The sequence below is a fragment of the Lepidochelys olivacea genome (assembly GCF_965140295.1).
Source record: "Lepidochelys olivacea isolate rLepOli2 genome assembly, chromosome: 1".
Classification (NCBI taxonomy): Eukaryota; Metazoa; Chordata; order Testudines; family Cheloniidae; genus Lepidochelys; species Lepidochelys olivacea.
Genome location: NC_140411.1, coordinates 4836725 through 4863984, shown reverse-complemented (window position 1 = coordinate 4863984; position 27260 = coordinate 4836725). Strand labels below are relative to the sequence as shown.

General features: G+C 45.6%; 1 protein-coding gene across 2 annotated transcripts; it reads left to right on the top strand.

Annotated features, from left to right (window-relative positions):
• The first annotated feature begins 14902 nt into the window (after positions 1 to 14902).
• LOC311515118 (olfactory receptor 52N4-like) lies at positions 14903 to 26669 on the top strand. Of its 2 annotated transcripts, none has more exons than XM_084618006.1 (2): positions 14903 to 15032; positions 25624 to 26669. In XM_084618006.1, exon 2 carries the CDS (start codon positions 25668 to 25670, stop codon positions 26622 to 26624), a length of 957 nt encoding a protein of 318 aa, XP_084474132.1. In that variant the 5' UTR covers positions 14903 to 15032; positions 25624 to 25667; the 3' UTR covers positions 26625 to 26669. The 2 variants fall into 2 exon arrangements, with proteins under 2 accessions (XP_084474132.1, XP_084474133.1); XM_084618007.1 differs by lacking the exon at positions 14903 to 15032 and adding an exon at positions 20561 to 20638.
• The last annotated feature ends 591 nt before the right edge of the window (positions 26670 to 27260 follow it).

Below are 27260 nucleotides of genomic sequence, written 5' to 3'. Positions count from 1 at the left end.
AGAAAATCTTGAATGAACTTGTCTTGTTTGCTCTTTTGTTGCTTTCACTACCTTTTAGCAACACTGCAGTTGAAAGATTGTTTTCTCAGATGGACTTGATAAAAACGAGACTGCACAGCTCGATGGAGGAGGAAATTCTAGCAAATAATCTACATGTTAGGGCGTACATGCAAGAACACAAAATCTGTTGTGAACAGTTTACAGAAATGAAAGGAATGATTGCACTAGTCACTGCTGATGTATGACCAGCAGCAGAAGCATTCTGCTTCTGAGAAAGACAGTGATGAAACATTGCCTTTCAGAGATTAACGGTAACAAACTAATTCAACACAAAAAATGGACATTGACTACCATCAAGGAATGCATTAGAAATAAATAATATAATCATGTTATTTTGTTTTTGCACGACATACATTTTGGGCTCCTCTTGAGCTATTTTTAATATCGTCAATTGGCATGTTTTGTTTGAAACATCTTCCAACCCTGAATTTGGATAGAAGTACTAGCGTTGTGGTTCTGAATGTGAAGTTGGTTTGCATCTTGCTTTGTTGGTAATGTGGACAAACTCCTGCTGGGGCTTGTACCTTTTCATTTTAAAATAAAATCGGCACCTGGTATCTCACAAAAGCTTTCATTTCTTACTTGATGTATAGGTCAACATGTTAAAAACTAACCCCAAAGTAGTCCAATCTATTTATTGAAACAAAGGGTTTTTTTTTTTATTAAGTGGCTTGGGGCTATTATTGCAGTAGAAATCTGGCAACCACAGCCCAGAAGAGTCGGAGCTGGGGGCTGGAGCCAACCAGAGCTAGGAGCTGGGGCAGCGCAGACCAGCTGCACCGCTGGGGAGCCAGGGCAGAGCTACCGCAGGGAGCTGTGGGGACAGAGCCAGGATAGTGGACACCAACGGTGTGACTAGTAACGCGGCAGCCAAGCACAATGAGCAGCTGGGGAGAGCGAGGTGGGGCATTGGGCAGAGGGCCCAGTGCAGGGAGACGTTGCTAGACAGGAGGGCTTTGAAGGCTGGACTCCGAAGAGGGGACGTGAACAGAATGGGAGGGCAGATGCTGGGAAGAAGGGTCCTGACACCTAGAGCCTCAGGGAGCGTGGCCGCTGCTAGAACAGGTCTCTTACCTGTGGTATCACCGCAGCTCTGTCAGGGTCTGGGAGGGAAACCTCGGATGTGTGAGGAACAGACTGTGAATGTTCCTCACATCCAAGAGGTGGCTGTTTCTGGTCTATCCCCTGCCCATAGACAGGGTTCTTTGTTTCCCTTAATCTTTTCCATATGTTCCTTGCTTTCGTTACCGTTGCTGTTTGATAAATTGTATGTGGTTTTAACGTAATGCAGTGATCATCACGTCAGGGAGGAGGCCGGTGCTGAGAGAGTGCCCCTGGGTGGGGACACCCTAGGCCAGTGGTGAGCTGGAGCCGGTTCTCACCGGTTCGCGTGAACTGGTTGTTAAATTTTGAATCAGTTTTAGAACCAGTTGTTAACCTGCTTCCCTGCAGGGGGCGCTGAGGCTTTGCTGGGCTCCGGCCGGGAAGTGATGTGATTCCTCCTCCAGCCACCGGGGGCGCTGTGCTGCGGGAGCCACGTGGGCTGCCGCCTGGCCCTGGGCACGAGCCCTGGGGCTGCTGCTGCTCCCTTGGCCCGGGGCTCCCGCTGCTGCCGGGTGGGTCCCCGGCTGCTCTGCTGGGCCTGGGCTGCTCCGAGCCGCTCTGCCCGCGAGCCCCCACTACCCTGCCTGCAGCCAGCCCCTGTCTCCAGCCACCCCCTGCCCTGCCCTCAGCCAGCCCCTGCCGCACCCCTGGCACCCCATGCTCGCACCAGCCCCTGTCTCCAGCCACCCCTGCACCCCCTACCCGCAACCAGCCCCTGACGCACGCACCCCCTGCCCTGCCTGCAGCCAGCCCCTGTCTCCAGCCACCCCTGCACACTCTGCGTGCAGCCAGCCCCTGCCACATGCACCCCCTGCCCTGCCCACAGCCTGCCCCTGTCTCCAGCCAGCCCCACACCCCCTTGCCTCCAGACAACCCCACACCCTCCTGTCTCCAGCCAGCTCCACACCCCCTGCCCTGCCTGCAGCCAGCCCTGAACCCCCTGCCTCCAGCTAGCCCTGCCCCACGCCCCTGTCTGCGGCTGGCCCCACATCCACTGGTGCCCTGCAGTTCCCAGGGCAGTAACCCTGCACACCTGCTTCAATGAGGGGGGCAGGGAGCAGCTGGGACCCACACATGTGCACACCCTAGGGTGACCAGACAGCAAGTGTGAAAAATCAGGACAGGGGTTGGGGAGTAATAGAAGCCTATATAAGAAAAAGACCCCCAAATCGGGACTGTCCCTATAAAATTGGGACATCTGGTCACCCTAGCACACCCTCAGGGACTGGCGGGGACCCACATGTGAACCGGAGCTCATTTCTAGTTCAAGCCCATCTTTTTAAAAAATAACTTTAGGCAGGGTTAACATACATCCATATTTTTCCGGAGAGGTCAGGTTTTTTGGTTCTTAAATTGCTGTCCGGGAGGAATTTTTAAAATTTAAAAATTCCTCCCGGGAAAATATGGACATATGGTAACCCTGTTGGTACAAAAAATACATACTGGGGCACATCCCTTAAATCAAAACTTTTTATAGGGAACCAGTTGTTAAGATTTTGGCAGCTCATCACTGCCCTAGCCCCTGTCCTAAATGATAAGGATGAGATGAAGTGAGCTGTAGCTCACGAAAGCTTATGCTCTAATAAATTGGTTAGTCTCTAAGGTGCCACAAGTACTCCTTTTCTTTTTAAGGATGAGACTGGGGGTCAAATCCAGGGCTGGACACTGACGTGGGCAGTCCAGGCGATGGACCAGAGCGATGTACTGAAGGGGACTCTGTTTGATACCTACCATGTGACCTGACCTGCTGACGGAGAGCCAGCTGGGCTTATGGAGGCAGGCAATGAGCCAGCCAGGTGAGAAACACGCAGTGCTGGAGAGGGTGGACCCAAGCTGCAGCTTGACCAGGCAGGCACTCTGCCAAATAACTCCTTCAGTGGGAGCAGCAGTGCCCAGGGCTCCCCACTCGCCTGGGACATAAGGCTCCCTGCATTAGAAGCCTTGCCTAGAGTGGGGCTGACCTAAAGATGCTCCCGATCTGATCTCTGGGATGGGAGTCGGAGGTTGGTGGTGGGTACGGAAGAAGAGGAGTGTGCGTGCCAGAAGCTCTGTGTCCTGGCTGGGGCTTTGAGCCTCTCTGCTATCTAGGCTGGGTAGGGGACTAGGAGGCTCACCCGCTGCACTCTGCCTATCCCCACCCTCAGGCTTTCTGTTTATGTTTCCACCAGTTCTACTTCACAGAATACTCAGATTCCTGGGGCAAGGCCTTGGGGACACCACTGGGCAAAGCGCTGGGCACATTTCTATACTGCATCGAGAATAAAGAAACTCCTTCCTTTACTCCCATCTCTGATTTAATCCCATATCCTGCAAACCTCATTCGTCCTCTGGAAGGCATTGGCATTCCTGCTGTTAGTGTGAGGACAATGTGGGATTGTGATTTAGACGTTTCAGGTCTTTAAACTGGGAGATACCTCGAGTGGGGATAGGCTCTGCCCTTCTCCCCGCCATGCTTCAACCCGGCTGCTCTAGTGGCTTGTCAATAGGCAGAATTCAGGTTTTTTTAGTTTTTTTATAACTGATGGGTAATATCAATGGTTTATTTGTAAGCTTTTTTGGATTTTCATAATTTTTATTTTTCACAGTAGTGGGAAATTATGGGGGAGGGCAGATAATTTTTAATGACAGTAGAGGTTGAGCCTCCAGGAGTTCAAGCCTTAAAGCTGCTAAAACACACACCTGTGGTATAGTGTGGCAAATGTCTTGTAACTTAGGGATTCACTGTGTTTTTTGGGGAGTCTTTCAGGAAAGTTGGATGGCAAAAAAATGTCACCAGGACCTTAAAGAAGATGTCAGGTGCGCAGAACAGGAAACAAAAATGCTGAGGTAAAGACTGCAATGAAGAAAGGTGCAGATGCCATGAAAAAATACTAGAAATCTGTTAACAGCAACCTCTGCAGCAGTAGCGAGATGGTCACAGTGGAGACATCAAAGGAGAAATGCGTAGGTGATCCACAATTCAACATTCAAGAATCATTGCCAGTGAAATAGAGAAACCAAAACAAAACTGAAAATCTTTATCTACATAAGAACATTAGAACATAAGAAGGCCCATACTGGGTCAGACCAAAGGTCCATCTAGCCCAGTATCCTGTTTTCCGACAGCGGCCAATGCCAGGTGCCCCGCTGAGAGAATGAACAGAACAGGGAATCATCTAGTGATCCATCCCCTGTCTCTCATTCCCAGCTTCTGGCAAACAGAGGCGAGGGACTCCATCCCTGCCCATCCTGGCTAATAGCCATTGATGGACGCAATCTCCATGAATTTATCTAGTTTTTTTTTTAACCCTGTTATGGTCTTGGCCTTTACAAAATCCTTTGGCAAGGATTTCCACAGGTTGACAGTGCATTGTGTGAAAAAATTACTTCCTTTTATTTGTTTTAAATTTTCTCCCTATTAATTCAATTTGGTGACCCCTAGTTTTTGTGTTATGAGAAGTAGTAAACAACACTTCCTTATCTACTTTCTCTACACCAGTCATGATTTTATAGACCTCAATCGTATCTCCCCTTAGCCATTTTTTCCAAGCTGAAAAGTCCCAGTCTTATTAATCTCTCCTCACACGGAAGCTGTTCCATACCCCTAATCAGTTTTGTTGCCCTTTTCTGAACCTTTTCCAATTCCAATATATCTTTTTTGAGATGGGGTGACCACCTCTGCACTCAGTATACAAGATGTGGGCATACAATGGATTTTTATACAGGCAACATTATATTTTCTGTCCTATTACCTGTCCCTTTCTTAATTATTACCATCATTCTGTTTGCTTTTTTGACTGCCACTGCACATTGAGTGGATGTTTTCAGAGAACTATCCACAATGACTAAAAGATCTCTTTCTTGAGTGATAACAGCTAATTTAGACCCCATCATTTGATATGTATAGTTGGGATTATGCTTTCCAATGTGCATTTCTTTGCATTTATCAACAGTAAATTTCGTCTGCCATTTTCTTGCCTAGTCACCCAGTTTTGAGAGATTCTTTTGTAGCTATTCACAGTCTGCCTCAGTCTTAACTATCTTTAGTAATGATGTATCATCTGCATATTTTACCACCTCACTGTTTACCCCTTTTTCCAAATCATTTATGATTATGTTGAATAGGACTGGTCCCAGAACAGACCCCTGGGAATCAGGGTCGGTCCTGAGGCTGGTTTTGTTCAATATCTTCATAAATGATCTGGAGGATGGTGTGGATTGCACTTTCAGCAAGTTTGCAGATGACACTAAGCTAGGAGGAGAGGTAGATACACTGGAGGGTACGGACAGGGTACAGAGGGACCTAGACAAATTAGAGGATTGGGCCAAAAGAAGTCTGATGAGGTTCAATAAGGACAAGTGCAGAGTCCTCCACTTAGGACGGAAGGATCCCATGCACCACTACAGACTAGGGACCGAATGGCTCGGCAGCAGTTCTGCAGAAAAGGACCTAGGGGTTACAGTGGATGAGAAGCTGGATATGAGTCAACAGTGTGCCATTGTTGCCAAGAAGGCCAATGGCATTTTGGGATGTGTAAGTAGGGGCATTGCCAGCAGATCGAGGGACGTGATCGTTCCCCTCTATTAGACACTGGTGAGGCCTCTTCTGGAGTACTGTGTCCAGTTTTGGGCCCCACACTACAAGAAGGAGGTGGAAAAATTGGAAAAGGTCCAGCAGAGGGCAACAAAAATGATTAGGGGACTGGAACACATGAGTTATGAGGAGAGGCTGAGGGAACTGGGATTGTTTAGTCTACGGAAGAAAAGAATGAGGGGGGATTTGATAGCTTCTTTCAACTACCTGAACGGGGGTTCCAAAGAGGATGGATCTAGACTGTTCTCAGTGGTAGCAGATGACAGAACAAGGAGTAATGGTCTCAAGTTGCAGTGGGGGAGGTTTAGTTTGGATATTAGGAAAAAACTTTTTCACCAGGAGGGTGGTGAAACACTGGAAAGCGTTACCTAGGGAGGTGGTGGAATCTCCTTCCTTCGAAGTTTTTAAGGTCAGGCTTGACAAAGCCCTGGCTGGGATGAATTAGTTGGGGACTGGTCCTGCTTTGAGCAGGGGGTTGGACTAGATGACCTCCTGAGGTCCCTTCCAACCCTGATATTCTGTGATTCTATGACACCACTATTTACCTCTCTCCCTTCTGAAAACTGATCATTTATACCTACTCTTTGTTTCCTATCTTTCAACCAGTTATCAGTCCATGAGAGCACTTTCCTTCTTATCCCGTGGCAGCTTACTTTGCTTAAGAGCCTTTGGTGAGGGACCTTGTCAAAGGCTTTCTGAAAATCTCAGTAAACTATATCCACCGTACCCCGTTGGTCCACATGCTTGTTGACCCCCTCAAAGAATTCTAGTAGATTGGTGAGGCATGATTTCCCTTTACTAAAACCATGTTGACTCTTGCTCAACAAATTATGTTCATCTATATGTCTGACAATATTTTTATTTATTATAGTTTCAACCAGTTTGCCTGGTATTGAAGTCAGACTTACAGGCCTGTAATTGCCAGGATCACCTCTGGAACCCTTTTGAAAAATTAGTGTCACGTTAGCTATCTTCCAGTCATTTGGTACAGAAGCTGTTTTAAATGATAGCTTACAGATGACAGTTAGTAGTTCTGCAAGTTCACATTTGAATTCCTTCAGAGATCTTGGGTGAATCCCATCTGGTCCTGGAGACTCATTGCTGTTTAGTTTATCAAATTGTTCCAGAATAATGTTCTCGACCAGAATAATTCTGATGTCACTGGTGATAGAGAGAAAATGATTCCCATTATAGGCATTGGTGTTGCCATTTCTTATCCTGACTTATGGCCCAATCTAATGTCCAAAATTAATGATCTGCTCCTGACCAACTGGCCATCAGAAGCAGAAGGACGTGGATTTTCCTCTGGAGAAGCAGAATCACCATTTTTCTGTTATGTTTTTACACAGACAGCTTGGAAATAGCAAGGTTCTGAAGCAGCGCTCACTGCTTTACTTGGATTCAACTGACAAGATTTTCTGTTTCTGCTGCCAGGTCTTTGATACAAATCCAAATCCATCCCTAACATGTGAGATGTCAAATGATTGGGAGCACACGTCTCAGATTTTCATGTGTCATGAAAAGCTGCATAGTCATTTCATGGCTGTAGAGGCTCTCTACACAAACATCCCACACACAGATGGAAAACAGGCTGTCAGGAACAGTATCCCTGACGATGCCACAGCACAACTGGTTGCTAAGCTCTGTGACTTTATCCTCATGCACAATTATTTCAAATGTGGTGACAATATATACCTCCAGACCAGTGGCACCACTAGGGGCACCTGCATGGCACCACAGGATGACAACATTTGTACGGCTGACCTGGAACAATGCTTCCTGAGGTCTCATCCACTCACGCCCCTTCTCTACCTACGCTACATTGATGACATCTTCATCATCTGGACCCATCGGAAGGAAACCCTGGAAGAATTCCACCACGATTTCAACAGCTTCCACCCCACCATCAACCTCAGCCTTGTCCAACCTATATGGGAGGTCCACTTCCTAGACATCATGGTGCAAATAAGTGATGGTCACATTAACACCACCCTATACCTTCATGCCTCCAGCTTCCATCCTGGACACACCACATGATCCATTGTCTACGGCCAAGCGTTGAGGTACAACCGCATTTGCTCTAATCCCTCAGACAGAGACCAACACCTACAAGATCTTCACCAAGCATTCTCAAAACTACAACACCCACATGAGTAAATAAGGAAACAGATCAGCAGAGCCAGACGTGTACCCAGAAGCCTCCTGCTGCGAGACAAGCCCAAGAAAGAAACCAACAGAACTGCACTGGCCATCACATAGAGTCCTCAGCCGAAACCTCTCCAGTGCATCATCAGTCATCTACAACCCATCCTGGACAATGATCCCTCACTTTCACAGGCCTTGGGAAGCAAGCCAGTCCTCGCCCACAGACAACCCACCAACCTGAAGCATTTTCTCACCAGCAACGGAACACCGCACCACAGTAACTCTAACTCAGGAACCAATCCATGCAGCAAACCTCAATGTCAACTTTGCCCCCACATCTACACCAGCGACACAATCACTGGACCTAACCAGATGTGCCACACCATCACCGGTTCATTCACCTGCACGTCCACCAATGTAATATACGCCATCATGTGCCAGCAATGCCCCTCTGCCATGTACATCGGCCAAACTAGACAGTCCCTATGTAAAAGGATAAATGGACACAAATCAGATATTAGGATTGGCAATATACAAAAACCTGTAGAGAACACTTCAATCTCCCTGGACACACAATAGCATATGTAAAGGTAGCCATCCTGCAGTAAAAAGACTTCAGGACCAGACTTCAAAGAGAATCTGCTGAGCTTCAGTTCATTTGCAAATTTGACACCATCAGCTCAGGATGAAACAAAGACTGTGACTGGCTCGCCAACTACAAAAGCAGTTTCTCCTCCCTTGGTGTTCACACCTCAACTGCTAGAAGAGAGCCTCATCCTCCCTGATTGAACTAACCTCGTTATCCCTAGCCTGATTCTTGTTTGCATATTTATACCTGTTTCTGAAAATTTCCACTACATGCATCTGTAGAAGTCCGTATTTACCCACAAAAGTGTACACTCCAATACGTCTGTTAGTCCATAAGGTGCCACAGGACTTTTTGCCAATTTTATAGTCATTTCAATTCCTTCCAAACATGCGTCAAAGCAGAGCAAAGGAGAAAACAAAATAATTGCATCAACATGGAGCATCAATGTGTGATTAAGCAAGAGACAAAACAGTGGGAGAACGTTATAAAGAGGCTCAGGACAATAACACTTTATCTTTCTAAAAGTAACATAGCTTTCCAAGGCTCATCCGACAGGCTCTTTATGGTGACCAACGGGAACTTCCTCGGTTTCATGGAATTACTAGGCAAGTATGATGAAGTAATGAAGGGACATTTGTAATGCATACTCTCCAGGGAGGTGTCATATCACTACAGCAGAAAAAAGAATCCAGAATGAGATACTTGAATTATTGCTGAAGAAGTCCTGCAAGTTGTTATTAAAAGATTAAGGAGTGACAAGTACTATTCTGTGATATTGGACTGCACGTCAGATGTGAGTCTTTCTGAAAACCTCCACTCAATGTGCAGCAGCAGTCAAAAAAGAGAACAGAATGTTTACAATCATTAAAAAAGGGATAGATAATAATACAGAAAATATCATCTTGCCTCTGCATAAATCCATGGTATGCCCATATTTGGAATACTGCATTCAGATGTGGTTGCCCCTCTTAAAAAAAAATATGTATTGGAATTGGAAAAGGTTCAGAAAGGGCAACAAAAATGATTATGTGTATGAAACGGCTTCCATATGAGGAGAGATTAATAAGACAGGGACTTTTCAGCTTGGAAAAGAGATGACTAATGGGGGATATGATAGAGATCTGTAAAATCATGACTGGTATGGAGAAGGTAAATAAGAAATTGTTAATTACTTTTTCTCATAAGGGAAGCACTAGGGGTCCCCAAATGAAATTAATAGGTAGCAGATTTAAAACAAACAAAAGGAAGTATTTATTCACACAACACACAGTGAACCTGTGGAAATCCCTGCCAGGGGATGTTGTGAAGACTAAGCCTATAACAGGATTAAAAAAAAAAAGAACTAGATGTGTTCATGGAGGATAGGTCCATCAGTGGCTATTAGCCAGCATGGTCAGCGATGGTGTCCCTAGCCTCTGTGTGCCAGAAGCTGGGAAGGGGTGACAGGAAATGCATCATTTGTTGATGACCTGTTCTGTTCATTCCCTCTGGGGCACCTGTCAGAAGATAAGATACTGGTCTAGATGGAGCTTTTGTCTGACCCAGTATGGTCATTCTTATGTGCTAAGAAATCCTTACTGATCACGGACCTAATTGCACTTTTAAACAAATGAAAGAACTGTGTAATCTACTGAGGGTAAAGACATTTATAACTGATGGACTGTGTAAGGCTGTCACAGTCCTCTCCTTATCTGTCATGGAGGGAGACCGTACCTTTTCACTGCCATGCTCCTAGAACGACTCAGTTCATGTTGGGAATTAGCTGACAGTTAATTAATGATAGCTTCACGCCTGCACTCCAGGCCAGGCAACAATTGGTTCTGTCAGCCCCAGTTCTCAGCCAGGACAGTTCAGCACACACTTAGTGCTTCTGGCCCATAGTCAGGTGAGGTAGCAATAAGTCTATTTACCTTGCTCCCTCAATCAGGGTAGGAGTGTAATCAGTTAACGGCTCTGGCTTGCAGTCAGGCAGAGCATTAGTGAGTCTGTCTGCTGGTGGCCTTCAATAGGGAGGGGCGGCAATCAGTTCAGGCAATGTCTCTGGCCTACAGTCAGGTAGAGCAATACAGCAGTCTCGGCGGGAATAGCTCTCCCATGAGAGCCAGAAAAAAAGCATCTGGTGTTCTAGCTCAGGTGGGCGCAGGCCAGTGCTCAAACCACTGAGCTATCCCTCCCCCCTTTCTATACCTGCTTGGGGAAACATGGAAGAGCAAAGACCCCAGGCAAACTATTGGTTCAATGGCAGTGTCAGTTTGAGGTAGTGAAGCATGTGGACCCATTGACTATGAGGTCCAGCACCCAGGGAAGAAAAAGGATACTCAGATGAGAACATAACAGTGGCCATATTGGGTCAGACAAATGGTCCAACTAGTCCAGTACCTTGTCTTCTGACAGGGGGAAATGCAGGTCCTTCAGAGGGAAAGAATAGAAAAGGGCTATGATCGAGGGATCCATCTCCTCCCCTCCAATCCTATCATCTGGCAGTCAGAGGCTAAGGACACCCAGAACATGGGGCTGCATCCCTGAAAACCTTGGCCACCAGCCATTGATGGACCTATCCTCCATGAACTTCTCTAGTTCCTTTTTGAACCCTATTATACTTTTGGCCTTCACAGCGACCACCAACAATGAGTTCCACAGGTTGGCTGTACATTGTATGTTGTGTTTCCTTTCTTTTGTTTTAAACCCACTGCCTCTTAATTTCCTTGGGTGATCCCTTCTTCTTGTGTTATGTGAAAGAGTAAACAAGACAGTTCTGGTCTCCCATGTTTAAGAAGGATGAATTCAAACTGGAACAGGTGCAGAGAAGGGCTACTAGGATGATCTGAAGAATGGAAAACTTGTCTTATGAAAGGAGACTCAAGGAGCTTGGCTTGTTTAGTCTAACTAAAAGAAGGTTGAGGGGAGATATGATTGCTCTCTATAAATATATCAGAGGGATAAATACCGGAGAGGGAGAGGAATTATTTAAGCTCAGTACCAATGTGGACACAAGAATAAATAGATATAAACTGGCCACCAGGAAGTTTAGTCTTGAAATTAGATGAAGGTTTCTAAACATCAGAGTAGTGAAGTTTTGGAATAGCCTTCCAAGGGAAGCAGTGGGGGCAAAAGATCTATCTGGCTTTAAGATTAAACTTGATAAGTTTATGGAGGAGATGGTATGATGGGATAACATGGTTTTGGTAATTAAATATTCATGGTAAATAGGCCCAATGGCCTGTGATGGGATATTAGACGGGCTGGGATCTGAGTTATCCAGGAAAGAATTTTCAGTAGTATCTGGCTGGTGAATCTTGCCCATATGCTCAGGGTTTAGCTGATCGCCACATTTGGGGTCGGGAAGGAATTTTCCTCCAGGGCAGATTGGAAGAGGCCCTGGAGGTTTTTCGCCTTCCTCTGTAGCATGGGGCACGGGTCACTTGCTGGAGGATTCTCTGCTCCTTGAAGTCTTTAAACCACGATTTGAGGACTTCAATAGCTCAGACATAGGTGAGAGGTTTTTTGGAGGCATGGGTGGGTGAAATTCTGTGGCCTGTGCTGTGCAGGAGGTCGGACTAGATGATCATAATGGTCCCTTCTGACCTAAATAGCTATGAATCTATGAATCTATGACTTAGATATTAATTTTGTCTACACCATTCACAATTTTATAGATCTCTATCATATCCCCTTTTAGATGTCTCTTTTCCAAGCTGAAAAGTCACAGTCTTTTAAATCTCTCCTCAGATGGAAACTGTCCCATCCCCATAATAATTTTTGTTGTTCTTCTCTGTAACTTTTCCATTTCTAATATAGCTTTTTTGAAACGGGGTGACAAGAACTGCAACCAGTATTCATGGAGTGGGGTTAATAGAGGCATTATTATATTTTCTGTCTTCTTACCTATCCTTTGCCTAATGGTTCCCAATGTCCGGTTAGTTTTTCTGACTGCTGTTACACATGGAGCATGTGTTTTCAGAGCACTATATACAATGACCTCTTTCTTAAGTGGCAACACCTAATTTAAACCTTATCATTTTGTCTGTCTAGTTGAGATTATGTTTTCAAATGTGCTCTCTTTCCTGCTATATCAAACCTGCTATCATTTGAATCTTGTAAAATCTTAGGAGGGGATCCTCCTTATAACCTCATTGTGATACTGCATTCCATATTCTTCATAGTTGTATGATTATGATATAAATATGACATACGTGATACATTTTGTACACAATATGTCTTTTCAGGTGTCATAGGAAAAGTTATGATTTGCTGAAAAGGACTATCCTATTTATATGCATGTATCATGTTTGTATCTGAAGTTATGAATATTGACTATGTATCTGTATTTCAAATGTAGTTACACCTGTGTGACACCCACTAGGCAAAATGCTTCTAGTTTAGACAGCTGGTTCTGAAGGGCCTATTTGGGGTAATGGGCCATTAGGGGAAACAATAGGCTTTAGGAGAAGCTTATCCCCCACCTGGTGAGCCTTCCTGAGAAAGCTCCAGACAGCCTATGGATAATGGCTGCTATGACTTTGCAGGCCATGCAAGGGTATGTGACCAGACCACATGACACTCAGCTCCATTTTTGGGTACCTGTATTTTTCCACAAACTGGTCTGGGAACTGTTTTTGGAAGAAAAGATTTCCGCCACAAGTTAAAGCTATATAATGTGGGGTGTGACATCGCCTAATGGCCTCACTCCCCTCACAAGAGAACTCCTGGCAACACCTGAGGAACAAAGACTGAACTGCAGGAAGTGCTGGTCCCAGGCTAGAAGGATTTCTAGTCTGTGTATCGAAACCTGGTGGACTGCTTGTATCACCAGCCAGGGTAAAAAATTGATAATTCATATCCAATCTATTTAATATCTTAGACTTAGAGTGCGGCTTTGTTTATTTGCTAGGTATTCTGCTTTGATATGTTTGCTATCACTTATAATCACTTAAAATCTTATCTTTTTGTAGTTACATTTATTTTTTGTTTTATCTAAACCTGCGTGCCTTTGAGTGAAGTGTCTGTGGAAGATCTCGGCTTGGTTAAGACAGTCTTCGTGTCACACTCATACCATCCAGAGCCCAAGTTAGTCCACCAGGCACCTGGCACCAGGCATGGGGGAATGACTGTAGATGGAAAAAAAACAGAGGTTGCAGTTGTTTGATTCTTTACCACTGTGTTCTCACCCCAGCAGGGCACACCTATCTAAAATACCACCATAGTGAAATGGCCCTAGGGCACCAGATCAGGGAAACCCTATGGCTGTTCCCTCATGAAATGTGGGATACCATATGAGATGAACTTCAGGTCATTTTGGTACTGGGCATGGTGAAGGAATCGAAAAGTGAGTGGAGAAATCCCATAGTAACAGTTCTGATGCAGGACAATGCAACCCGTTTCTGCATCGATTTCTGAAAGATCAACACTGTATTGAAATTGGATACTTTCCTGATGCAGAGAGTAGATGAACTATCATAACAATTGGAAGCTGCCAGAAATATATCCACTTTAGACCTCACAAAGGGTTACTGGCAAATCCTTTGATGCCAGAATCCTGGGAGAAAAAAGACTTTTCCATGCCCTTTGGCCTGTATTAATTAAGGATCACATTATTTGGGTTCCACATGGTGGCAGTGACTTTTCAGAGCCTAATGGATTGGACATTACAACTGCATGGGTGTATGCAGCACTAAGCTTCTACCATCTATTGAAAATGGTTTTTGGTCCCGTATCTTGTTGCAGCATTCCCACACATAGGGCAGATGGCAGTAGATTACACACAAAAAAGAAAGCCATCACCAGTTGCTAGGCTGCACAGACTCCAAGACTCAGTTTGCCCTGATAATCTGAACCCCTTGGTATTAGCAAATAATTTCATCAGTTCTGGGGGAGGCTCTCAGGCAGAAGTTCTCCAGGGTCTGTTTCCTGCTCTTCCCGCTGGTTATGGAGCAGAGGGAACTGTCTGGGAGTCCTGCCAACCTGAGAGTCCGCAGGGACTGTACAAGGGAATCATAAAGGTCGCTATTCGGCATGCCGGGTCTCAGACACATGAGATTCATACACTGATTCTCAGAGCTCTGCCTTCCTGTCACTGTAAGAGTGAGTTTGTGTGTGTATGGGGGTGGGGGGGATGTGAGAAAACCTGGATTTGTGCAGGAAATAGCCCAACTTGTTTATCATGCACATTGTGTAAAGAGTTGTCACTTTGGGCTTTGGGCTATCACCAGCAGGAGAGTGAATTTGTGTGGGGGGGTGGAGGGTGAGAAAACCTGGATTTGTGCTGGAAATGGCCCACCTGATGAGCACTTTAGATAAGCTATTACCAGCTGGACAGTGGGGTGGGAGGAGGTATTTTTTCATATTCTCTGTGTATATATAAAGTCTGCTGCAGTTTCCACAATATGCATCTGATGAAGTGAGCTGTAGCTCACGAAAGCTCATGCTCAAATAAATTGGTTAGTCTCTAAGGTGCCACAAGTCCTCCTTTTCTTTTTGCGAATACAGACTAACACGGCTGTTACTCTGAAACCTGTAAGGACACTGTAAGGAGATTCCCTCTCTCTTCTACAAGGGATTTCGGTGAGTTGCCTGTTTCGGTATAAAAGTTAGTGCTAAGGGCTCGGGAGGGGTTCCAGGGTTCAAGTCAAGAATAATCTGGGCAGAAATTCACCAGCACGGAGACTTGAACTGTTCAGTATTGTCAGAAACACCAAGGGATTTACCTAGTAAAACTGGAACTACAAATGTTTTGGAAATAGTTTAGAAAAATATTTGTTTTTAAGATCAGTTCCTTGTCTCTTACTGTGTCCTTCTATCTGACTCAGTAGCTTCCTTTTTGGGGCTGTGTGGTTTTTCCCCTGGTTCGTTCAACTTTTCCAATTCAGCAACTTCACTGTGGTGTTATCTGGTACAGCCAAAGCCTCTGCCATGGGCATTGGCATTACCAGAGGGTTCACAACAAGAATGGGTCCAGATTCTGCTCTCACATTCTGCCTTCACTGGGTCACTCCAGATTGACGCTGGCCTCCCTAAGAGCAAAATCAGGGCCCCTGTGTGTTTTGGAATCCCCATCTTTCATGCCTGGTCTCAAAATGCCACGTAAACTGGGGGTTTCCTTCAGATTCTCTCAGTGCCCTAGCAGAAGTGTGTTCTCTGTAGCAGGACCTGGAGCAGTTTGGAGCTGAAATTTAAACAATGAGTGGGAATGTGGTTCTATTGAGATCAGTGGTAAAACTCCAAACACGGCCAGGAGTTCAACCTCAATCCATCTGTAGGGACTTAAATAAATGGCCTGATTTATACCATCCATGAACTTCCACTAACTTCAACTGTAGTCGTCCTGTCGCCTCTAAGGATGGGTGAGCTCATTTGGACCAATGGTGAACTGACAGGAGAGTTACTGAAATCTCAAACTCACAAGTTTAGAGGATCAAAACAATTAAGATAACAATTTTTTTTCTGGAAGGGCTCCTTTTAGTTTCCGCATCCTGTCTCCCTTCTTCTGGGCCTGTCCCTCTCTCCTTCCCTGCACAGGCTGAGCTGCTGCTGGGGTTCCCTTCACCCCCAGAAAGGCAGTCCTGGCTGATCTCCCCCTTTTCCCCAGTGCAGTTTAACCTAATTTGAGGAGATATTTCTGTGGGGTTTAGCACTTGGTTTTGGTCCTGGGTGAGGGGTATCTGTGTGTGGCAGGATGGTAAATTGTGGTGGTAGAGGGGTGTACATGGACAAGTGGCCAGTGGTGGGGGTTGTGGGGCAGTGTGTGGAATGAACACAGGCTGGAGGGCAACCCTGAGGGTTATATGCGTGGGGAGCCAGGTGTAAAGGGGGCAGGCGGGCAGCGCTGATGGTAGTGGGCAGGCAGGGGTGTACAGGGACAGCTGAGCAGCACTGGGTGCTGTGGGGGGCACTGAGTAGCATGTACATGTAGCTGGGCAGCGCGGTTGAAATTCTATTGCTGTTTGTGATTGTTGGTCCTAGGCAGGGCTGAGAACCTTTCCTGGCCCGTGTGTGTGGAGGGGGGGGGGGGGGTCACAGGATCTGTCTGCCCTGCCAAGACACAGAACTTCAGCATCAGTGCCACAACCTTTACTCAGTTCTGTTTCCAAAGGTTGTTGTTGAATGTTAATGATGTAACTTCAGTGGTTCTTTCCACCAGTGAAATGCCTGATCTTTCCTCCTCGGTTGGTTCAATTTCCCATCATACTCTGACCCCTGTCTCTACTCTCCTTCCCCATACCAGGGTGCCCCACTTCCAAAAGCACGCTGGTCCCCAATAATTTATCCATGCTCCCCAGTCATCTCTGGCTCCCACAACCTCCGTGCTGCCCATGCTCACCACCGTTCTTCATCTCCATTGGGTGAGGTGCCTCCCATACCACCTGCTCCCTTGACTGCAGGGGAATCAGTGACTGTGTCTCACCGGTGAGAAATCTCATGAATGGCAAATGCCAAGTCAGCCACCTCTCTGACTTCTCTTGATAGACCAGGGGTGGGCAAACTTTTTGGCCAGAGGGCCACATCAGGGCTGCAAAACTGTATGGAGGGCCGGGTAGGGAAGGCTGTGCCTCCCAAAACAGCCTGGACCCCCACCCACATCTGCCCCCTCCCACTTCCCATCCCCTGACTGCCCCCCTCAGAGCCCCCAATCCATCCAACCCCCCTGCTCCTTGTCCCCTGACTGTCCCCTCCTGGGATGCATGGTGTGTTATATTTATATACTGGCATCATCATATGTTCTGTGTTCTTATCTATCCCTTTCCTAATGGTTCCTTACATTCTGTTACGTTTTTGAGGGCTGCTGCACACTGAGCAGATGTCTCCAGAAAACTATCTACGATGACCCCAAGATCTCTTGCTTGAGTGGTAACAGCTAATTTACATCCTATCATGTTGTATGCATAACTGGGATCGTGTTTTCTAATGTGCTTTATTGCTATCATTTGAATCTTTAAAAGCCACAGAGGGGATCCTCCTCATAACCCCACTGTGTCGCACTGCACCCCATATTCTTCTTATTTGTATGATTATAATATAATTCTGACATATATAATTCATTTTGTACAAGATATGTCTTATAAGCTGTCATTGGAAAAGTTATGATTTTCTGTTGACTATAAAACAACCGAGGAGTTCTTGTGGCACCGTAGAGACTAACAAATTTATTTGGGCATAAGGTTTTTTGGGCTAGAACCCACTTCATCATACATCTGATGCAGTGGGTTCTAGCCCACAAAAGCTTATGCCTGAATAAATTTGTTAGTCTCTAAGGTGCCAAAAGGACTCCTCGGTTGTTTTGCTGATACAGACTAACACGGCTACCACTGACAGCTGTTGACTATGTATCAGTATTTCAAATGCAGTTACACCGGAGTGACACACACTAGCCAAAATGCTTTCAGTCTGAAGGGGTTTTGAAGGCCTATTCTGGTTAATGGCCTATTAGAGGAAACAATAGACCATAGGAGAAATTTATCTCCTTACCGGTGAGGCTTCCTGAGAACGCTCCAGACAGCCTATGGATAAGGGCCACTCACACTCAGCAGCGCATGCAAGGCAATGTGAGCAGAGCATGACACTGAACTTCATTTTAGGTATCTGTATTGTTCCACAAATTGGACTGGGAACTTGATTTGGAACAAAGGATTCCCCCCATCTGTTAAATCTATATAAGGTGGGGTGTGACAAAATCTAGTGGCCTCATTCCCCACACAAAAGAACTCCTGGAAACAGCTGAGGAACAAAGACTGAACTGGGGGAAGTGCTGGTCCAAGGCTAAATGGATTTCTAGCCTATGTATGGAAATCTGGTGGACTGCTTGTATCACCAGCCAGGGTGAGAAATTACTAATTCATATTCAATCTAGGTAGCCTTTTAGGCTTAGATTGCGGTTTGGTTTATTTACTAGGTAGTTTGCTTTGATCTGTTTGCTATCAATTATAGTAACTTAAAATCTCTCTTTCTGTATTTAATCTTGTTTTTGCTTTATCTAAATCAGTCATCTGTTGAGAGAAGTGTCTGGGGAAAATCTCAGCTTGGTTAACACAGGCTTGTGGCATATCCTTCCCACATTGAGGGGAGGGAAAACTCTATTAATGAGTTTACATTGTACAGATTCCTGTACAACGTGTAGCCCACACTCCTGCTCACTGGCCCAGTATGAGGTTCTTCGAGATAGGGGAAGCCTGCTTGTGACTTTTTACACAACTTTAGGGAACTGGGCTTGAGGCTCATTTGTGTGCTCTGCGTTGTGTGTCAGTTTATGTTCACCTCAAACCAGACCCACTCAGATAAACCACCAGGAAATGGCTTTATTCTGTAAAGAACATAGAACAGGATCACAGTCCAGCAGCCTCCTCTCAGCTTGCCTGCTATGTGCTCCTGGCCCAGTCAATTCTGAGACCCCAGGCTGGGGCAGAGGTACATCCTGACAGGAACCAGGAAGTTCTCACAGCATGCTGCAGTTTGTAGTCCAAAACTTGTAGTTCCCAGGGCTGCAGTTGAAGCACACTGGACTGTGGGCTACAAATGCAAGACAGTATAATTCTGCATTTGTACTTCAGTCAGAGGTGTGAGCCTGGGGAGCTGGCAAATTGGCTGGTGTCTATTTTTTGTGTTTTGGTGGCTTAGGTAAGCCCTCAGATAGCTCATTTGGGTGTGCGGTGCCATCTGCTGTCGTGTTGGGTGATAACAGGGTCGGGAGAGGATGAATCACTGACAAAGCAGTAAGAAGAACAGGAGGACTTGCGGCACCTTAGAGACTAACCAATTTATCTGAGCATGAGCTTTCGTGAGCTACAGCTCACTTCATCGGCTGCAGTGTGAAAAAACTGTGTGAACAAAGCAGTGTGAAAAAGGGCCAACCTAGCTGGGTGACTAGAGGGGTGCAGCAGTTCCCTCGGCTCCCAGACTGCACCCTGAGGGTGAAACTGTGTCACACTCATACTCTTTGGAACCCACATTAAGCCTCCAGGCACCTGTGAGACAAGTACAGGGGAGGGTCTTTATCCCAAACAAAAGATCCAGATGTAGCAGTTATTTGACTCCTTTCCCACCATGTTCTCACCCTGGCAGGGCACACCTACCTAAACTACCACCATAGCGAAATGGCCCCAGGACAACAGATTAGTGAAATTCCCAGGCTGTTCTTTCATACAATGCGGGACAAAATGTGAGAGGAACTCCAGGTCATTCTGGCTCTGGGAGTGGTGAAGGAATCACCCAGTGAGTGGAGAAGTCCCCTGGTACTACTTCTGACACAGGTTAGCACAACCCATTCCTGCGTGGATTTCTGAAAGATCAACACACTAATGAAATGTTATGCTTATTTGACGCAGAGAGTAGATGAACTACGAGAACAGCTGGGAGCTGCCAGATATATATCCACTTTAGACCTCACAAAGGGATACTGGCAGGTAACTTTGATGCCATACTCCTAGGAGAAGAAAGCCTTTTCCACGTCGTTTGGCTTGCATCCGTTCAGGATCACATCTTTTGGCCTCCATAGGGTGGCAGTGAATTTCAGAGTCTAATGGAATGGATATTACCACTGCCTTAGAATATCAGCGTTGGAAGGGACCTCAGGAGGTCATCTAGTCCAACTCCCTGCTCAAAGCAGGACCAATCCCCAATTTTTGCCCAAGATCCCAAATGGCCCCCCTCAAGGATTGAACTCACAACCCTGGGTTTAGCAGGCTAATGCTCAAACCACTGAGCTATCCCTCCCCCCCCCCTTGATGGTATGCATTGATACTCTGCTATGATCAGCTGAAAATGATTTTTGGTCTTCTATGTTGTGGCAGCATTTCCACACACAGTGCAGATGTCAGTACATTACACACAGAAAAGAAAACAATCATCAGTTGTTCGGCTGAACGGTCTGCAAGACTGTTTCCCCTGAGAATCTGAGCCCTGGGAATTGGCAAATCATTTCACTCCCAGGGGAGGCTCTCAAGCTGAAGTTTTCCAGCGTCTATTTTCTTCTCTTCCCACTCTCTGCTCAGGGAGCTGAGGGAGTTGTAAGTGAGTTCTGGCCAACCTGAGAATCCACAGGATCTGTTCAGGCGAATCATAAAGGTCATTGTCCAGCATGTTGAGTCTCAGACATTTGAGATTCATACACTGATTCTCAGGGCTCTGCCTTCATGTCACTGTAAGGAGATTTCCTCTCTCTGCTGAGCGGGATTTTGGTGAGTTGCCTGTTTCTGCATTAAAGTTAGTGCTGAGGGCTCAGGAAGGGTTCCAGGGTTCAAGTCAAGAATTATCTGGGCAGGAATTCACCATCACGGCAACTTGAACTTTTTAGTATTGTTAGAAACACCAAGGGATTTACCTGGTAAATTTGGAACTACACATGTACTGGAAATAGTTTAGAGAAATTCTTCTTTTTAAGATCTGTTCCTTGTCTCTTACTGTGTCCTTCTATCTGTGTGAGTAGATTTGTTTTTTCAGCTGTGTGGTTTTTCCTCTGGTTTGCTCAAGTTTTCCAAATCAGCAATGTCATTGTCCTGTTAGGAAGTTCAGCCAAAGCCTCTGCAGTGGGTATTCACATTACCAGAGTGTTCACAAGAAGAAAGAGTCACACACTGGCTGGATTCTGGTCTCACATTATGCCTTCTGTGTGCCACTAAGAATTCACCCTGGCCTTCCAGTGGAGAAAATCATGGTTGCTGTGTTTTGAAACCCTGATCTTTCATGCCCGGTCTCAGAACACCACATGAGCTGGGGGTTTCCTTCAGAATTTTTCAGCACCCTAATTGATTAGTGCTTTCTGTAGCCGGACCCAAAGCCCTGATTTTCAGACCCAGGAGCTGAAAGATCCATGTTAAAACTCCCTACATGGCCAGGAGTTCACCCTAAATCCACCTGATTTACACTAGCCATGAGCCTCCAGTGATTTCAACTGGAGTCGTCGTGTGGCTTCTATGGAGGTGAGCTCGTTTGGACCAAAGAAGAACTGACAGGAGAGTTGATGAAATCTCAAACTCACTGGCTTAAAGGTTCAAACAATGAGGATAACAGTTTTTTTTAGGTGGGGAAAGGGGTCTGCTCTCTCTGTGTCCCTGCATCTCTGGTTCTGGAAAGGATGGGAACCATCAAAAGGCTGTAAAGGTAAGAGCATGTCTCTGGCTTAGAGTAAACCAGGCAGTGTTGGAAATCTCACCAGGGAGGTGCAGGAACTCACAATATGTGTGTGTGGCAGGGGAGAAAGGGTCATGGAATATCCATATCACAGTGCCACAGAGCCCTGAAACTGTGAATGAGGGAATGGACATCCACACTGGTTCCTTTTAGTGTCCACGTCCTCTCTCCCTCCCACCAAGTCTGTCCCTCTGCTTCCCTGCACAGACAGAGCTGCTGCTGGGGCTCCCTTCACCCCCAGAAAGGCAGTTTAGGCTGATCTCCCCCTTTTTCCTGGTGCAGGCAGACACGGTGTTTAACCTCGTCTGTGTAGGTATTTCTGTGAGCTGTCGCTGTGGGGTCTGCCATGTGGTTTTGGTCCTGGGTGAGGGGTATCACTATGTGACAGGGTTGGAAGTTCTGGGGATGGGGACCTACATGGACAAGTCACCAGCACTTGGGGTTGTGGGGCAGGGAATTAGGTGTACACATGGGGGCGGGTAGTGCCAGGGGATGTGGGGGCAGGAGGAGGTGTACAGGGACAGACGGGCAGTGATGGTGGTTATGTGGCAGGGAGCAGCATGTATACAGACAGGTTGGCAGCATTGCTGAAATAAATTTTTTTCTTTATGAATGTTGGTTCAAGGCCAGTGCTGGGACCTTTCCTGGCGCCAAATGCATTTGCAGGGGTCTCAGGGTGTCTTTGCCATGAGAAGCCACAGAACTGCAGTCTGGGTGTCACAATTATTACTCAGGTTTTTTTTTTCCAGTTGTTGTTCTTGATGCTGTTGTCGTTATGTAACTTTAGGCCTTTCGCTGGTAGAAAAAAACATGGATCTTTATGACAGGTTTCAGAGTAGCAGCTGTGTTAATCTGTATTCGCAAAAAGAAAAGGAGGACTTGTGGCACCTTAGAGACAAACAAATTTATTTGAGCATAAGATTTCGTGAGCTACAGCACGAAAGCTTATGTTCAAATAAATTTGTTCATCTCTAAGGTGCCACAAGTCCTCCTTTTCTTTTTATTGATATTTATGTGACACTGCAACCCATATTGTTCAGAGCGGTTATTATATTATCATTATATGATTAGAGCATAAATATGATACATTTTATGCACAATGTGTCATGTAAGATGTCATTGGAAAAGTTATCATTTGTTGAATATGATCATCCTATTTGTATGTATGTTTCATTTTTGTATTTGAAGTTAAGAATATTGAATACATATGTTTATTTCAAATGTAGTTATATCTGGTTAAAGCCCAAGAGCAAAGATTCTTTCTGTCTAGATAGCTATTCTAGGCAACGAGCCATTAGAGAAAACAATAGGCCTTAGGAGAAATTTATCTCCCACCTGGTGAGGCTTCCTGAGAGTGCTCCAGACGCTCTATAAATAATGGACACTATGAATCTATAAGGGCCACATAACTCTGGACTACATCTCGGGATGTCTGTAGTTTTACCACAAATGAGTGTGTGAACCAAGTGCTGGCTGAGAGGCACTGCTGAGTGCAGAATTGGGGTGCAGGACCCAAGGGGAGGAATATGGATGTTGAATGCTCCGGGGTTATACCAGAAAAGACAATCAGGGTCCTTGTCCGGGACAGCGTGCCCTGAGGGAAATCGTGCTACAGGTAGTCCTGGCTAGCTTTATACCAAGCAGTTCCAGGGCATTGGAACTGTCCTTCTGTCACAGAGGGCCTCGATAAATACAGTTTTCATGTGTAGAAGCTGCTAGCAGCTGCTTGAAACAGTGGGCCACCGGGACACTGATGTTAATCCCGGGATAGAATCATAGAATCATAGAAGATTAGGGTTGGAAGAGAGCTCAGGAGGTCGTCTAGTCCAACCCCCTGCTCAAAGCAGCACAAATACCAAATAAATCATCCCAGCCAGGGCTTTATCAAGCCGGGCCTTAAAAACCTCTAAGGATGGAGATTCCACCACCTCCATAGGTAACCCATTCCAGTGCTTCACCACCTTCCTAGTGAAATAGTGTTTCCTAATATTCAACCTAGACATTCCCCACTGCAATGTGAGACCATTGCTCCTTTTTCTGTCATCTGCCACCACAAAGAACAGCCAAGCTCAATACTCTTTGGAACCCCACTTCAGGTAGCTATCAAATCCCCCCTTACATTTCTCTTCTGCAGACTAAATAAGCCCAGTTCCCCCAGCCTCACCTCGTAAGTCATGTGCCCAGCCCCCTAATAATTTTTGTTGCTCTCTGCTAAATGCTCTCCAATTTGTCCTCATCTTTTTTCTACTGGAGGGCCCAAAACTGGATGCAGTACTCCAGATGTGGCCTCATCAGTGCTGAATAGAGGGGAATACTCATTTCCCTCAATCTGCTGGCAGTGCTCCTACTAATGCAAGCCAATACTCTGTTAGTATTCTTGGCAACAAGGGCACACTGTTGACTCATGTTCATCTTCTCGCCCACTGTAATCCCCAAATCCTTTTTCTGTAGAACTGCCATTTAGCAGTTGGTCTCCAGCCTGTAGCAGTGCCTGGGATTCTTCCATTCTATGTGCAGGACCCTATCCCTACCCTCCAGTGTGTCTACCTCTCCCCACAGTTTAGTGTCCTCCAGAAACTTGCTGAGGGTGTAATCCATCCCATCATACAGATAATTAATGTAGATGTTGAAGGAAACTAGTGGCAGGATGGACCCCTGGGGCACTCTGCTTGATACTGGTTGCCAACTAGACATTGAGCCATTGAACTAGACCTGTTGAGCCCAATGATCTAGCCAGTTTTCTAACCACCTTATAGTCAATTATCCAATCCATACTTTTTTTAACTTGCTGGCAAGAATACTCTGGAAGACCATATAAAAAGCTTTGCTAAAGTCAAGGTATATCACATCTACAGCTTTCTCCATATCCACAGAGCCAGTTATCTCAATATAGAAGGCCATCATGTTGGTAAGGCATGATTTGTCCTTGGTGAATCCATTTTAACTGTTCCTGATCACCTTCACCTCCCGCAAGTGCTTCAAAATGGATTCCTTGAGGACCTACATTTTGTGATTTCTCCACGGACTGGTGTGATGATGTAGTTCCCCACATTCTCCTTCTTCCCTTCTTTAAATAGGGTTAAATGACTAGAGACCTCAGTATCAACCCTGTATTTAGGCTTTCTCTGGACAGCATGCCCTGAGGGGAGTAACGGTGTAAGAAACCCAGTAGTAGATAGATGGGGTGTTTGTGATTTGACTATGATATGGGTGTCACCTTATGTCTAACAGATTGGCTTGCTCCCTAAAACACATTGGGAGAAAGGCTTTCCAAAATATTTATGAAGATGTAACTATCATAACTGGATAGTCTCACGATCCATGTAAATGTCTAAACTGTTCCTGATTCTTGCTTTGTTCATGGCCTCAACTATCTTTCTATCTTCAGTATTTTATAGACTTTTTCATATCCCCTCTTATTCATATCCCTTGTAGTATAACTATCCAAGTTTTTTCAACCTCTCTTTGTATGAGAGTTTTCCTGAGCCCTTGATCATTCTTGTCAGCCTTGCCTGAACCCATTTAGTTTTGCAGAGTCCTGTGTGAGAAGGGTGCCCAGTACTACACAGAGGAGTCCAGAGGAGGGTGAAACATTGACTGACAGATCTCATGGCGTTGTATTTTCTGTACGATTTCCCACCCGACTCCTTCTGGATCCCAATGTTTTGCTTAGTTTCTGTCCATGCTTGCACTGTTATCAGGGTTTCACAGAGCTGTGTACCGTGATGCCTGACCTGAGTTCAGATAGTTAAATTCAAACCGTGTAAGGTTTTTGAGGAGTTCAAGCTTTTCTCTCGAGCTATTGACATTGACATTCACCTGCCATCATGCTGCCCATTGTCCTGGCTTGGCTTGCTCCCTCTAAGTTGTCCTCTGGACTTGACTATCACCTAAGTAAACTGGTGCCATCTGTAAATGTTGCCACATCACTGCTCAACCCCTCTTTCTAGATTGGTAATCACTATAAAATATTCAATGCACTATTTGTTATAAAGTGTGTAACCCTCCTCACTGCCCTTTTTCTCCTTCATAGGCACCTTGAGCTTTACTGAGACCAATCAACGCTTCCACCACTGCATGGCCGATTTCAACCTCACCCCCACTGACCTTTCAACATTTATCCTAATGGGCATCCCTGGTATGGAAGCTGCCCACGTCTGGATTTCCATCCCTTTCTCTGTGTTCTACATTATCTGCCTGTTGGGAAATTTCATAGTTCTGTTTCTTGTAGGGAAAGAGCAGAGCCTGCACAAGCCGATGTACCTGCTGCTCTGCATGCTGGCACTCACAGACATCACTACGTCTACCTTCGTCATTCCAAAAGCACTGTTGATATTTTGGTTCAATTTGAAAGACATTACTGTGGGTGGCTGCCTCACCCAAATGTTCTTCCTTCATGCGGTTTCTATTATGCACTCAGCTGTCCTTGTGACAATGGCCATTGATCGTTACGTTGCTATATGTAACCCTCTGAGATACACCACTTTCCTCACCAATTCACAAATAGCTAAGCTAGGGCTAGTGGGTTTGATAAGAGCTGTTCTCTTCATTCTGCCCCTGCCCGTGCTCCTAATCAGGCTTCCATTCTGTGCCAACCGCATTATCCCCCATACATACTGTGACCACATGGCTGTAGCAAAGATATCATGTGGGGATATCACAATTAACAGGATTTATGGTTTGGTAATGGCATTTGTAGTCATGGGGTTTGACCTGACAATCATTGCCCTGTCTTACAGTCTGATCATCAGGGCTGTCCTGAGAATCAACTCTAAGGAAGCTCACCAGAAAGCCCTCAACACCTGCACAGCCCACATCTGTGTTATGATGCTGGCTTATCCTGTTGGATTCTTCTCCACTCTGGTACACCGGTTTGGCCATGACTTTGCTCCCCAGGTTCACATCGTCTTGGCCAATGTCTATTTTGTCATTCCTCCCATGCTCAACCCTATAATTTATGGTGTTAAAACGAAAGAACTTCGTGACAAAGTTGTCAAATACACCTACAGAATATGCTCACCCGGGACAACTTAGTTTAACCCAGCCTGACAAAAGGGGTGTGACATTGCACTCCATATGCTTTATGGAAATATGCTTATGAATGTGAATATGATGTAACTGTAATATGCTTTATGCAGAAAGTCTCTTGTATGGTGGGACGTTATTGACATATATTGACCGTATAGATCATTGTTGCAAAGAAGGTCCAATAGTTGCAAAAAATCTTGTACAAATGAGATTAAGTAAGATGTCTGTGAAAAGGTTGTAATTTTCTGGTTATGATAATGCTGTCTGTATGTGTGTATCATTTGTGTATTTGAAGTTATGAATTTTAGCTATGTACTTGTATCTCAATGTGTTTGATTCTAAGTAGCCTCAGTGAAGCATTTGGTCAGCTTCTTGAGAAAGGACTATTCTGAGTAAGTGCCCAATCAAGAAACACTTAACTGAAAAAGGACCTTGGGAGACACCAATCCACATCTGAGGAGACTTCCTGGGAATGTTGAAGGTAGCATGTGAGCAATGGCTGCTGCCTGCAAACTGAGTCATGCATGGACATGTGACTTGCCCATGTGACTCCAAACTCCATCTTGCTGCTGTGATTTTCCACAGTAAGACCAAAGGGGTTTCCTTCCACATGGCAGAGGATATAAAAGGCCCTGGAAACCC